This window comes from Parus major, chromosome 1, assembly GCF_001522545.3.
Source record: "Parus major isolate Abel chromosome 1, Parus_major1.1, whole genome shotgun sequence".
Taxonomy (NCBI): domain Eukaryota; kingdom Metazoa; phylum Chordata; class Aves; order Passeriformes; family Paridae; genus Parus; species Parus major.
In genome coordinates this window covers 61,741,690-61,755,234 of record NC_031768.1, presented here as the reverse complement: position 1 = coordinate 61,755,234, position 13,545 = coordinate 61,741,690, and the positions used below count along the sequence as shown (strand labels likewise).

Here is a 13,545-nt window from a genome sequence, read left to right as displayed (position 1 = left end):
GAAGTTTATTCTGGTGTTCTTATTCTTGTTGTTTGTCAATAAACTTTCTTTATTCCTTTTAAGTTTTATGCCTGTTTTGCCCTTATTCTAATCCATATCTCACAGCAAGAAATAAGTAATTTTCTTAGTTATTGGTTTTAAACCACGACACCCACACACACAAAAAAATTTTTGATCATTCTCCACCTTAATTCCCAAGAGAATCACAAACTGTAATTAAGACAGAAACAAAGATGTGTTTTGACAGCATCAGTTTCACACTGTCTCTCCAACTTGAGGTCCCCCCACTCCAGTATTATATCCTGTTCAACTTTTGTTGTCTGGAACAGGTACTGGGTGTGACACAGCAAGATCTGCAAGACTGACTTTCCACAACTGCACAGTATTTGAGAAGCTGCTGTCTGGACATTTCAACATGTCTCAACATCTAGGGACAACACAATTCTACTCTAAGAACTGGCCTGGCCACACTGTCTACATCAAAGTGTATCACCTGATGGGAGACAACTGTACAAAGCATGCAATATGTAGCGCTCTGTAAACCTACTTTCTTTTCCTTTCTTCGTTCCACTCATTAGTTTTGTTTTGCTTGACTGATGAATCTGAGAACAATCATCTTCATCTGAGCTGACACTGTGCACCTGTGAATCAAATGAAAAGGCTGTGATGTGCTGTTGCTGCATGCAACTCTGGGCCAAAGAGGGCACGGCAAGAACACCAAGGCTGAAGTTTCAAAGCTACTGTCATGGATAGCTGTGGCTGAATTTGAAAACTTAATACATTTACTGAAATGCAACATTTATCTTAATTTCAAATTATCCTTCATAATAACCAGGAAAGAGTCCCTCAGTCAATAAGACATGCAAAAAAGTGCTTAAGTCTCAACAATTTCACTAGAATTGTAAGTTGCTGAGCCAATCCCAAAGATGCTTTTTACACAGTTTCAATGAAATGACCAGATGTGGCAGAATTTTCCTCTCCCATCACAAAAAGGCAGTTAGTTACGGGGCCTCTAGAATGGACAGCACAGCAAAATGTTTGCATGAAAATTCCATGTGCATTTCTTAAGGGTAATGAATCCAGTAAAACCTACAACATAAGTTTACACCAGTTTTCCTCTGCACATGTTTGCAGGCACACTCATGAAAGGTCAGGAGTCACATTCAGGTCAGTTCTCCCAGCTCTGCCACAGTATGAGAAAACTGCACAGACATCCTGAGATGCCTTTTTCTCCCCACTATACCATTCTTTGGGGTGACATCACAAAAATATTATCACTCTGACCCCCTAACCTTGTACACAAGGGATGTAAGGGGAGAATAATTACTTCAGGCTATTGAGGAGTATAAGTGAAGGGTAGAGAAGGGGAGGCAGTGAGAGTAGATAGTGCTGGTCTGGGGGAACATACTGAAGGACTGATGATGGAGAGGGGATGGGGTGCACCTTCCAGCATGACAGCCTAGCTCACAATGTGACACAATCTCATGAAGAAAGGTCATTAAAACTATCTAAACATACAAGATGAAAATGTCAAAATTAACATACATATTCAAGAACAGTGAAATATGAATATGTTGAAGCCACTAATTACCATTTTTAGCTGGTGATTGTGAAAAACAAGTGTTTTTGTTCCAGGACCTCCCACAGCTGCATTACTTGAGTTCTTTAGATGAACCCTATACAGAAAGGTTGAAAGGAAATGATAAAAAACAAACAGACCCATAAGGAACTCTCACAACACACACTTCTCTAACAGTCTCTAGTCTCTTCTCTAGAAGGAACAACAGCAGAGCCTGCAGTCTGCCCTCACCCCATGCTCTGTGGGTATTTTGTTTCTAATTGAGAACATAGGCTAGGTTCTCTATAGTATTTGTAAGAAGGCAGTTGCTCAAACTTTTTTGAGAGATCAGCAGCTGCTTTTACTTCAATTACTCCTTTTACAGTTTTCATTCTGAGAATCAAACTGTCTGTTGCTTTACTATTATTATATCAGATTATCTCAAAAGAGAGCACCTACAGAGTTTTGCCTTTTCCTGCTACTACTTCCAACAGTTTTGACAGTACAGCTTTCAACTAGGAAAACATATTCACTGCAAAAGTGAGGTGTTGCCAGAGTCTTAACAGGAGAGGTTAAGGTTTCTGGCAAGAAAGATTACATTACAAATAACATAAAGTTTAGAGACTGGGAGCAAAGGGCAAAACAGCTGGTGGCTGAGGTATTAGCAAACCCTTTAGTGTCATCGAGTATCTTTAAACAATCTATCTCAAGAGTATTTTATTATTTCTTTCAAATTAGCATTACCATTAATGCCCTGAACAGATCAAGTACACCTAAGAGATGAACTGAATTTTTAGAAAATGCCAAGTGGTACACATAAGAAAAATTAATCTAGAGGGAAAACTCTATCTCACTAGAAGAAATAATTAGGAATTTAATAGGAAGTTCAGATAGAAAAAACCACCACCCCCATATGAGGACATACATTAAGTTATACAACAAAATTTCTAGATTAGCAGAATGTTAGTTTTGTTATGCTTAAGCTTACTTTGCTAAACTTACAGGCTTGATTTATTTTCATTATCCACAGTCTGAGACAAAGATTCCTGATTCTCGAGAATGTCATTTTTGTCAGTCTGCACTAGTTCAACCACTGAGTCTGAACAATCAATGTCAAGTTTTCTTTTTCTGGAAGAAAAGTCATGGCCTCTGTCATTCACTGCACTTTTCTCCTTCAGCTCTTGCTCAGCATCTCCCAACACTTCAGCTCTGCTCATTAATCTGCCTGAAAGAAAAAATAAAGGTTTTTTTTTTGTTGTTGTTGTTGTTGTTTTTTTTAAAATCTTGTTTGCTGAGTCTCACTATCACAGGTCAAACTTACATTAACAAATACAAGAGCATTAATTGGGAAAGCAAAATATGAATGCTGTCTATAATTCTATATATGTCAATATAGGCTGAAGTACAGACTGAATTAGACAAGGGCATGTAGTGATAAGACAAAGGACAATGGCTTTAAACTGAAAGAGAGCACATCTAGATTAGGTATTAGTAAGAACTCCTTCACTGTGAACATGGGAGGCACTGGCACAAGTTGCCCAGAGAAGCCATGAAAGCACCATCTCTGGAAGTGTTCAAGGTCACGTTGGGTGGGGTCCTGAGCCACCTGGTCTAGTGAAAAGTGTCCCTGCCCATGGTGAGGATGCAACTAGATCTTTTTTAAGGTCCAACCCAAACCATTCTACAATTTAATGATTTTTACTGAAGGAAAATTAGCCCTGGCATAGGATGCACAGACTTGTGAGGCAAAAAAATCAGCAGTCTGAGATGGGTTTTGCTGCATATTGTTTTGTTTGTCTGTCACCATCTCATAGCAGAGCTCTTAAAAGTTCTTGTTTCCATTTGATCTTATTGCAGGTTAAGATTCCATTGATACACTTCTCTTCCAGCCCTGCATTTCCCTGTTCTCAAAAATATCCAGGGCATGCACCATGGGAGAGGGAGAATTATGCTACATGTCTTCACAGGTCCCCTCCTGCTACCTGAGTAAGTACAAACAAATGTCCCCTTGTCGATGTCGTCCAGGCAGCGGACACCCCAGCCCTTCTTCTCCGTGTTGAACACTTGCAGCCTGACTTGAATGCCATGCTGTACAACTCTGTTCTGACACATCAGCTTGTCACACCTGCACAGTACGCTACACTCGTAAATCCTATCAAGAGGAAGAAAAACAAAACATGACATAAATGGATGCATTACCATAACCAAGTTCCTATTATTAGTTCCCCTTCTAAGCATCAACAAGGCAGTACACTGAAATATAAAGTCTGTGGCTAAAACTGGTTGTGCAGCAATGCTCTGAAGCTTGTGACTTTCTTGACTGCTGATTCATTAACTTTAAGAGTCTGTCTGCCAGATTTTGGCATAAGTATACAAGAATAACAAATGCCGTATTTTTGTTTAATAGGCCTAAATCACACAGAGACAGAAATCCCTATGAAGCACCTAATTCTATACTGGAACAGATTTTCCAAGACAACCTGTGCCTGGACTTCACTGTAGCTGTCACAGATTCCAGGATTTACTGAAGCATTTCCAAAAGGACTCATAATTGTGCTTTATTTTGCATCTGTTTCTGGGCTCTCTAACAACTTTAGTTCTGCATGTCAACCAAAAACTAGCATCATACAGAGGACTGGATGGGACTCCTCAAGCCTGTAGTTCAAGCCCTTGGCTATTGCAGAAAGCTACCTTGCATAATTCCTCTCCTAGACACCTGGAGTAACTGGCATCTTCTCCAGACCACCTATTAATCCACAGGAGCTGAATAAGAGAAAGGGGAAAAGGAAAGAAAAGGAAGCATTGAATGGCTTTGGAGATTCTTGGAAGAGTCACCAATAACTAAGCCTGGCAAAAGCAGCTGGCTGATGTGTCTTTAACACTCTGGTAACTTCTCTTGGACCTTGACCTAAGCTATGAAAACTGTAGGTTTTTCAATACCTAAGGTTTTTTTTTTTCTCCTATTACTCAAGTCACATTAATTACTTATCATCCTGATCTGTCACTGAAATTATGACAAAAATTGAAGGTTTCAGTAGTACAAAAACTCCAGTTGTTTTAATCCTGTGGCACTTAGACTGAACTATTAACTGCTGTTTTATTTTTATGCTGTTATTTTACTTCTGCAGTCTTTCTTACCCACTAGGAACAGGTCCCTCCAGTCTTTTGTAACGGTATCCACGGGATCTTTTACTACTTGGTGACAGAGGAATTTTACTACAGCCCCTTGCTGTTAGCTGTAGGCATGCACATTTGGACCTAAAAATAAGAGTAAAACATCTCAGAATGGATTTGAAGCAGCATAAATCAATCATAAGTCTAGGTAATTTGAAATGCACTTGACTATACACACACACACTTCCATGTATACACCTGTATTCACCCTCCCTGCTCCTTTTACTCCACGAGGCTGTTTCAGGTACCTTTTTCCTTAGTCTCTTGTCTGGTTACATGTGCTTTGCAATAACCATGTTCTCTCCACCCCAACTCCATTCTTCTGCCAAGCCCCTTAAATGGCACATGCAAACAGCTGAAGTACAACAGAAACTTATTAGAAGCAGGGCACTGTCACATGGATCAAATGAATAAAAATCACCTTTCTGGCACAGCATCCCAGCCTGTTTGCCACTATTCGGTTATCTTCCTCCCTCCTTAGCCCCCATGAAGTAAAGAATTTTACACTGTAGAAAATTCAAGCAACAGTGCTTGTCTTCACCATTGTATGTCACAAAAACTTCAAAGAGTCACAGCAATTGTGCAAATCCTAAACCCCAAAACTGCACAGCAAAAGCATCTCACTTCTTGTGGGACTTCAGTGCATAGAAGTGGCATGCTGTGTGCTTGCTCTTTCCCACCACTCAGCTGAAACTAAATTACTAACATTTAGCTTCATTACACCAGGTTGTCATTTCAAGCTTTTTCTGGGTCATGAGCAACTATGTTGCACAGCAGCATGTGCAACGGCCCTTGCTGTCAATAATGCAAGATGGATGGAACACCAAATAACGCCTACAGACAGAGATTAGACAAACACCCTTCAAGGAAGTAGACAAAAATACCACCAAACTTGCATATGGTAACTGTGGCAGGTTCCCACAGTGTCTACAGTTCAGAGTTGTTTGGATTTAGAAAAGATGACAATGAGCAAGAGTATTGGGACTGCTCAGACCACAAAGGTATTCTGTAACCACTGAGTTTTGTAGTTTCTGTTTAGACAAGGGGAAGGACGACATGTAGAGGTTGGGATGTTTCTTCATCTGCTCTCAGTAATCCTCTAAATTCCAAATGATCTGATCCGTCAAGGCTGTCCCACCCAATCTTTAGGATGCCATTTTACATTAGGAACTGCAACAGAAATTGTCATGCAGGATCCTTCCCTGCCTGCCATGAAAACAAGCCTGCCTCTGCTGGCACAAGACTCCCTTCCCTACTCTTTTTCCAAAGCCAAGATATCTGCTTGTGAGCTCCACCTGGAGAAGAAGCACTGCCAGTTTGGGAAGCAAGAAAAAGGAGCACAATAATCCTCCTGTTGATTGCTTCTTTCCCTACAACAGAGGGTGGACCAATAGAGGCACCCAAGTTCTGGAGGAAAGAAAGACACAATGGTGTCAGTCAACACAAAGCATGGCTCAAGATAGCGCTGGTCCTTTTTGGTACTGTGCCTTCACACCTCACCACCCTGCTGTTGAGGCACCCTGTGTCACTGGCCTGAGATGAGATCTTTCTACCTACCTATCAATGCAGCCATCTGTGCAGTCACAGGAATCAACAAACAGGCTGGAGAAATTGTTGAGATAATATCCACGTGGCCACGATGACTTCCGATACTTGAAATAAGGCAATCTTGCATGGTCAAGACTGTTACAGAAGGAGACAGGCACAGACTCTGCTCCGTTGCTAATATCGAACTCAAACACGAGGGGCTCGGGATTCATGGTGTTCCTGCCCAACAGCACATATGTGTTGAAGGAGAAGTGATCAACAAATAAGAAATTGCACTCTGTTTCAAACAAGTAATTTTGTACATCTTGAAAGCTTCTCAGACTCCGACCGCAAGGAGCTTTGTAATTCACATCCAGGGGCTTCGAAAGGCAATCTGCTTTTGCATGGCGTCTTTGAAAGTCAAACAGGATTGGGATCTTCAGAGGATTTTCACCCTTGTAGGAGCCCGCTGCTCTGTTGGCAAGACATGCACTAGAGCACTTGTGGTTCTGATATTGCACATTTAAAGATAAACCTTGAATTTTGCTAGATGCTTCTTTACTCTCTGAGCAGGTTCTTTCCATGTCTTCTTTTTCGCTATTTGAAGCAAAGGAGGAAAAAAAAAAGAAAGAAGAGCAGCATCTTAGACAGCCAGTGTGGTGTTCAGTTTTTTAGCAGTTCAATATTTTTAGCCCCATTGCTAGAAGGCCCAAGGTTTCACATGGTGTAATCGTCCTAATATATAAAGACATATTCAGTTGTATAAAAGAAAAAGTTCTGCCCAGAACTTACATGCTAAAACACAGAAAGGACATTTAAAAAAAAGGAATGATGTATTTATCCCATCTTTCAAAAAAGCACCTAAGGCTAAATACTAAACACAGAGCGACTAAGTTACACACCTGACTATCTGCACAGTAAGGAAAGCCTGAGAACTGATGCTTAAGCCCTAACCCTGATAACACTCATAAACCTTCATTCACAACCTAATGCCCTATTCTGCAATGTTCTTGCATGAGAAATTAGACAAGCCTATCCAAAACCTCAGGTTTTCCACATAGATTAAGTTAAAAAGATTTTCACTTTGAAAACTCACAGGATTCAAACAATATTTAAAACACTGACTTTAGAAATACAAATTTGAGAACTCTCTCAACTGCAGTAAAGAATATGTCAAATAAGGAACTGAAATGAAGGCACTGACCTGTCAGAAGCTTCTACAGTGTCTGCAGCATTGACATCTGGAAGAAGAGGCTGCAGGTTCGGTTTGGTTTCCTGTGTACCATCTCCATTCAACTCATCGCTTACTGAAAAAAATTGAATGTGAGAAAAACCTTCATCAGTCCAGATTTCAATTTATGATTGAATTTAATTACTAAAAAGATAATTAACAAGACACATTACAAACAAGGCATTGCTATGAACTACAGCTAACAAAAGCTTGTTAGCAAGTGCCCTACTGAAAAACCTTCCATGTGATTTTCAAAGTGACCACAAAGAACATGCTCATTAAACACATTTACAGATTTCCCTTCATTCTTAGAGATAAAAGGATGCCAAGCTATTACAGCTAGTGGAACCACGTACAGAATACCTGCTCACAGACAGCTTGGGTTCAAAAGGGCTTACTAGTTCAAACTCTCTTCCTGTGGTACGAGTATTATACACACAAACCACAAAAATACAAACCCAGGTGAGAGTTCACAGTACTTGAGGAAATTAATAATTAGGTTTTCCCTCGGTGTAATGCTAATGGCCTTCTCAGAACTATTTTATTGATTTCAAAGAAGGGAATTGAGCTTCCGGTGAGTAAAACAAGACAAATTACACCCACATACCAAACAAACACAATGGAAATGCACATACCATTTGCCAAGGTTAAGAGATCACCTAGATTGGCCTCATTCACCAGTGCCCAAGCCTGCCAGCATTCTAGGCAAAAAAACCAAACCAAAACAGATACTAAGTTTAATTTAAGTAATGACATAGGTAAAACAAAGTGTTAAGTCCTCCACATACACTTGCTTCTTCTCACTGTGCTCACCTAGAACATCGAAAGACTGATACTGCTAAAAACAACACACACAGACTTTAGCAGACACATCTAGGAATTACAAAATTGTTACAGCTCATAGTAGTAGTTGTGAGCTGGCAGTGAATATCCATCAGCTTTTGGAAGGCTGATGGAATGTTTCCTAAGACACAAACTGGTGGCCTACAGTTGCACTAATATATATAAAGACAATTTAGTGTAAGCTTCTACCTTGGTCATCAGCCTGATCATCTTCAGGCTAGGAAGGGCGGGAACTTGGCAGACCAAATTAAGGCTACTTCTAAACTGGTGGAAATGGCCTTCAGATAGAAGAATGTCTCAACCTCTTACCCCATGCAATAAATATTACAAGCTGCCAGACAACTCTCAGCAAAATCCACGTTAATATTTTAGCTTGAAACCTTTACAGAACAAAGCATAGAAAAATTCAAATTGAACTTTATCACAGATTCACTGCATCATCTGGGGATTCAAGTTCACCTTTTATCTCTGCACTGCTTTGACATTTTGTCGTAACAGTCAAGATGTGGGAGCTCAAGAACACAAAAAATTGCACTTCCAGTTTAGAGGAAGTGTTTTATATATATATATAATGCAGAGTGTGTGGCTACAGATTAGGTTAAAAGCATCTTACACCACTGTACATCTTCTTGCACAAAAAAACCCCAATAAGATCCATAGATTACATTTATATGAGTGACTTAACAAGAAGAAGCAATTTTACTCAATTAAATAAACCAGTAAAAGGAAATCTGTATACTGCTCCAAGGTTATCAGAATGACAATTTTAATGTATTTTGATGTAGACACAGGAAACTTATTTCCTTGAAAATCAGGAACAATCTGAAATTGCATCAGTGTCACATTTTTCTACTATTTTTTCAAGTTATAATGGTGTCTCTGACAAAAAATAATACTGAGATTATTCTTATCCCACCCCAAAACCACTCCATTCACTAAGATCAGCTTGAAAGGCTAAAACTTCTGATGATAAATTAAACACAAGGCACTGCAGATATTTCTTTACTTCTCAAAAATTAATATTTCAGTTCTGTGTACCTAAGAGCCATGCATTGTTTGAAAAAGTATACAGGCAAAACAAGCAAATAGCCACTTGTACCTAAAATCACTTTTCTTTTTAAAAAAGTAAAAATTTTTTTAAAGTGCTTAAAACCACCAACAGCTAAGTTATTAAAATTCACAGATATCTGGATTATGGCAGATATCACAGACCTACACAATGCAGGCCACAGCTACTCTGCAGTCCAGTTTACCCACTACAAGGATTTCAAACCTTGGTTTGTTGCAGTTCCATTCTTGATCTTTTCCTTCAGCACTGACAGCACATTTTGCACTTGCTCAAATATGACATCTACTCTTCTACCTCCCAGCTGTGTCCAAAATGTCTTCACATCACCTGAAATGCAAATTACCATTTAGAGCTCCTGAGAAGTCTTAAAACATGCCTAACTCCTATTGGACTATTCAAGGCTCCCACTCATTTAACTCGGAGGCACTTCTGAAAAACAGTACAGCAGGATGCATTATACCTCCAGATGTCTATTCCTAAACTTAATCAAAAAAGGGAAACAGAAGTCAAGTGATGAACTGGAGTGGCTTCCAATTGTGCACAATGCTCCTTCAAGAAACATTTTAAACAAGTCACAAAGGGAGCTTTGTGGAAGTCTTTCTTCAAATAACAACAAATGAGTCCCACTAAAAATTAATCATTGAAACTCACAAAAGTGAAACGGAAGAATACTTTTAACTGAATAAACTGCATATTTTACTTGATAAAAGATACTGGGATTTTTATTTTTTTTTTATAGCTGTGACCTCTCTTAGCTGCACAGCTTGTCTATCCTTTCCCATTATTAGTTTTGGTATGTTTAGTAGGGGAAAAAAACATTCAAAATATCTTCAGATAAAAGAAGTTTGATGAATTTTGTTCAACAAGGGGTATCACTTGAAATAATTAACACACCCCATATATCATGCCTCCTTCCTCCACTAGAAATATTTATAAAGGACATTTTGTTTAAATAAATGTTTTTTAAGCTACTGGTTTAGAACTTCTCCTCTTCCAAAGGTATGTACCTTTAAGGTACTATGCCCATTCATGAAGGCTCTTGTTAAAACTTTCGCTGTGCATCTTTGTCAAGGACTGTGAAAAGGAAATATGTTTCAGCATGTCAAAAAATGATGGCAGAACAAAGAACAAGCTCTTTCTCAGTGAATGTTGCTCTTCTTCAATGACCAAGCACAAAAACATAAGCAAATATGTTCTCCTATTCCATTTCTAGAGGTGGAGTCCACTGTCACACTAGGTTTATATTCCACTTTCAGACAGCAAATCTCTGTTGGCAAAAGTGCTGGGGTGACACCTTCCCAGCAGTCAAGAAATACTGCATTCTTGTAAGGCTCATAAAAAAGTATTCCTTCATTTTTTGACTTAGTAGAGAATGAGTTCTGTTGCCCAGGGTATCAGAAACCAAATGATGCTACGGCAGTGTGGTTACTCTCAAAAGCACCATGACAGCAGTCAAAGAAGTACCAATCTTTTGTCACCACAACCCCTGCTGCTCATGTCACCAGCAGCTAAAGGCATAATACTTAATATCAACAGGCAATGATGAAAGTACTTTGTCTTGTGAAATAGTTTGATTTGGCACTAACTCTCAACAAAATTTAATGATCTCTTATATCCACAGAAATTTTTTTAAACATGTGGAAAGGGTAAAGTCCAGTTACAGAAAAAGTCACAATTTTTGGAAACCTACACTTCTGGTCCAAGGGACACCACCTGCCCTGAGCCATTCCCACCCTTTTGCCGTTCATGACAGCATCACAAATTTAAAATAACAAAAAGTGTATTTAATATTTGTGTTTAAAATAAAATTTAAAAAATACATTCAATTAAAAATATGCATTTAGATATTCTAGTAATAAGTTTCTCCACTGCAGATTAAAACTGCTGTCCTTCTTCATTATGTGTTCCCAGGTGTTTCCATACATTTACTAAATCTGGATAAATAAATAAATAAAATCTGGATAGTACTGGTGGATGGATTACTTCAGAGGATGGATGACAGAACAGTTTCTTGTTTCTGGGTCCTCAGCTATAATAATGCATAGGCCGTAGGGAAATAAAACACACATTGGAAATGCCTCCCCAATTCTCATGCTGGAGTGCCCCAAAAATTCCAGCAGCAAAAGCTTAGTTTTGCATGGAGAAGCAAAGATTGCATTTGAAGTTGATAGTATAATATTCATTTCAAAAAAGACAGATGTCCACACCACTAATCTCTCCAGTGCTAACACTGCTATCACCAATCATAGTCAGAAGGACAGGGAACCAGGAGACACTGGTTACCTCTACCTTGTCAGCATTCAAAACCATCTCTCCAGCTGATGGATCAGGGTGTGCACTGGCATCTGGCTGGAGGGATTTTCTTTTTCCTTTACAGAATCCTCATTATCATGTATCTCTTTTTTCCCAGCATTGTGCAGGGGAATGATGCTAGAGCAAGATACAAGCAGCCAAGGTCAGGGCTACTTACTCCAACTACCAGATAAACAACCTGAGTGCATGTTTCCTTTAGTGCTGCTGACAAACCTCTTGCATCACAAAAGGCAAAGATGTTGTCTTCCAGTTGTAATTTTCATATCAGAAGCAGTGCCAAATATACACTCTTTTCCTCTTTCCCTCCATAAATCCAAATTATACTACCTTCAGTGCTCTCCTCCCTGGGACTGGTAAGGTTCTCCTCTTCAAAGAAGTCACACAGCACTGCAAGAGGTGCAGAATGGACAAGTAAGAGATCAGGTGAGAAATTTAAAATAGTTGTAGCTACTCAGCTTTTCAAAATTTATACAAGTAAATACTACAGCAGGTATCAGGAGGAGCACTGTGTGAGAATATGTTGTGTTGAAATAGTCATTCCTCTTTCAAACAGTCATCCCACGCCTTTTCAAGATCTAGCTGAGATCACTCAAGCAAGCAAGGTGAGGAAATTTTTTTACTTAGGTAATTTCTTACTGTCCTACAAGCATGAAGCTGTCACAAAGGTCATCCAAACTTACCAGCACATTCAGATGAGTCTACACAAAACCCCCTGCCCATTAACTCACTGTTTTCCTTTTTTTATTTTCTTAAATTGATGTGCTCACTGTAACAGTACTATAACTAAATTAGTTTATTTGGGAGGAAAAAAGAAAGCTTTTTTTAGGTACATAAATTACTGAATCTGTTTCTTGACAAATGCAAGAGACCCTTCACTGCAAGAATACTAAGGAGAAGTAAGACAGCACTTTTCAACCACATTGAAGATTCCAAATTTTTATCTCCATGAATCATGGAATCAAATAGGTTGCAAAAGATCTCTGAGATCATCCAGTCCAACCTATGACCGAACTCCAGGATGCCAACTAGACCACGGCACTGAATGCTGCATCTAGCCTCTCCTTGAACACCTGCAGGGACAGTGACTCCAGCACCTCCGTGGGCAGCCCATAAAGACACAGACAACGTAAAGCATGCCTTGTTGACGTTAGCTACTTCATCTTTTCTATACTGTAACTGAAAAAATAAATCAACCCCAAACCTTTCCATTCAGTCTGGACACTTCATTTAGTTGAACGGGAAGATAGGTTAAGACAGTCGACTCCTAAAAATTTGACAAGACTAATGGATGCCCAAAACATGCATATATACATATATATATATATATATATATATACACACACACACATACATATACGATTTTTTTGAAGACTTACTTCTTTTCTCTTCCATCCTCCGGGGATGTTGGAGATCTGTCACCCGCGCTGGCGTGGCGCCGAGCCCAGCTCAGGTCGGGGTCTCGCTGCGCTCCGGCACGGCCGCAGGGCCCGCGCCGAGGGCCGGCGGGCAGGGGCCGGGGTGCCTGTCGGGCTGGGAGGCTGGCATGGAGGGTGCCTGCGGTCAGGGGTCCGGCCCCAGGTCACTCCCGCACCCCTCGGGGCCTCGCTCCGGCCCCTGCCGGCTTCTTCTTCTCCTGCTTCTTCCTCCCTCCTCCTCCTCCTCCAACTCTGCACCTGCGCTGCCGACCGCCAGGGGGCGCAATCCCCCCGGGGAGCGCGAGCTACTGGATGCGGTCGATGTGAGGAGGGCGGGGCCGCGCGCGCCCCTCCTTTCCCTCCTCTTTCCATTGGCTGTGGCGGCAGGAGAGGCGGCGGCATCAGCCAATGGGAG

At 40.2% G+C, this 13,545-nt stretch overlaps 1 protein-coding gene across 1 annotated transcript in view; it reads right to left on the bottom strand.

The window, feature by feature from the left end:
- The window catches only part of LOC107211503 (histone-lysine N-methyltransferase SETDB2), a 48,667-nt gene extending 35,272 nt beyond the window's left edge, over nt 1-13,395 (bottom strand). Inside the window, exons 1-11 of the mRNA XM_033513905.1 lie at nt 13,092-13,395; nt 12,043-12,102; nt 9,607-9,729; nt 8,126-8,191; nt 7,464-7,566; nt 6,290-6,856; nt 4,697-4,816; nt 3,541-3,710; nt 2,561-2,783; nt 1,592-1,676; nt 548-641 (exon numbers count right to left, since the gene is read on the bottom strand). Of these exons, the coding sequence (XP_033369796.1) occupies nt 548-641; nt 1,592-1,676; nt 2,561-2,783; nt 3,541-3,710; nt 4,697-4,816; nt 6,290-6,856; nt 7,464-7,566; nt 8,126-8,191; nt 9,607-9,729; nt 12,043-12,102; nt 13,092-13,107 (1,627 nt within the window). The 5' untranslated portion in view covers nt 13,108-13,395. The remainder of the gene's footprint in view (nt 1-547; nt 642-1,591; nt 1,677-2,560; nt 2,784-3,540; nt 3,711-4,696; nt 4,817-6,289; nt 6,857-7,463; nt 7,567-8,125; nt 8,192-9,606; nt 9,730-12,042; nt 12,103-13,091) is intronic.
- Between the last annotated feature and the right edge of the window lie 150 nt (nt 13,396-13,545).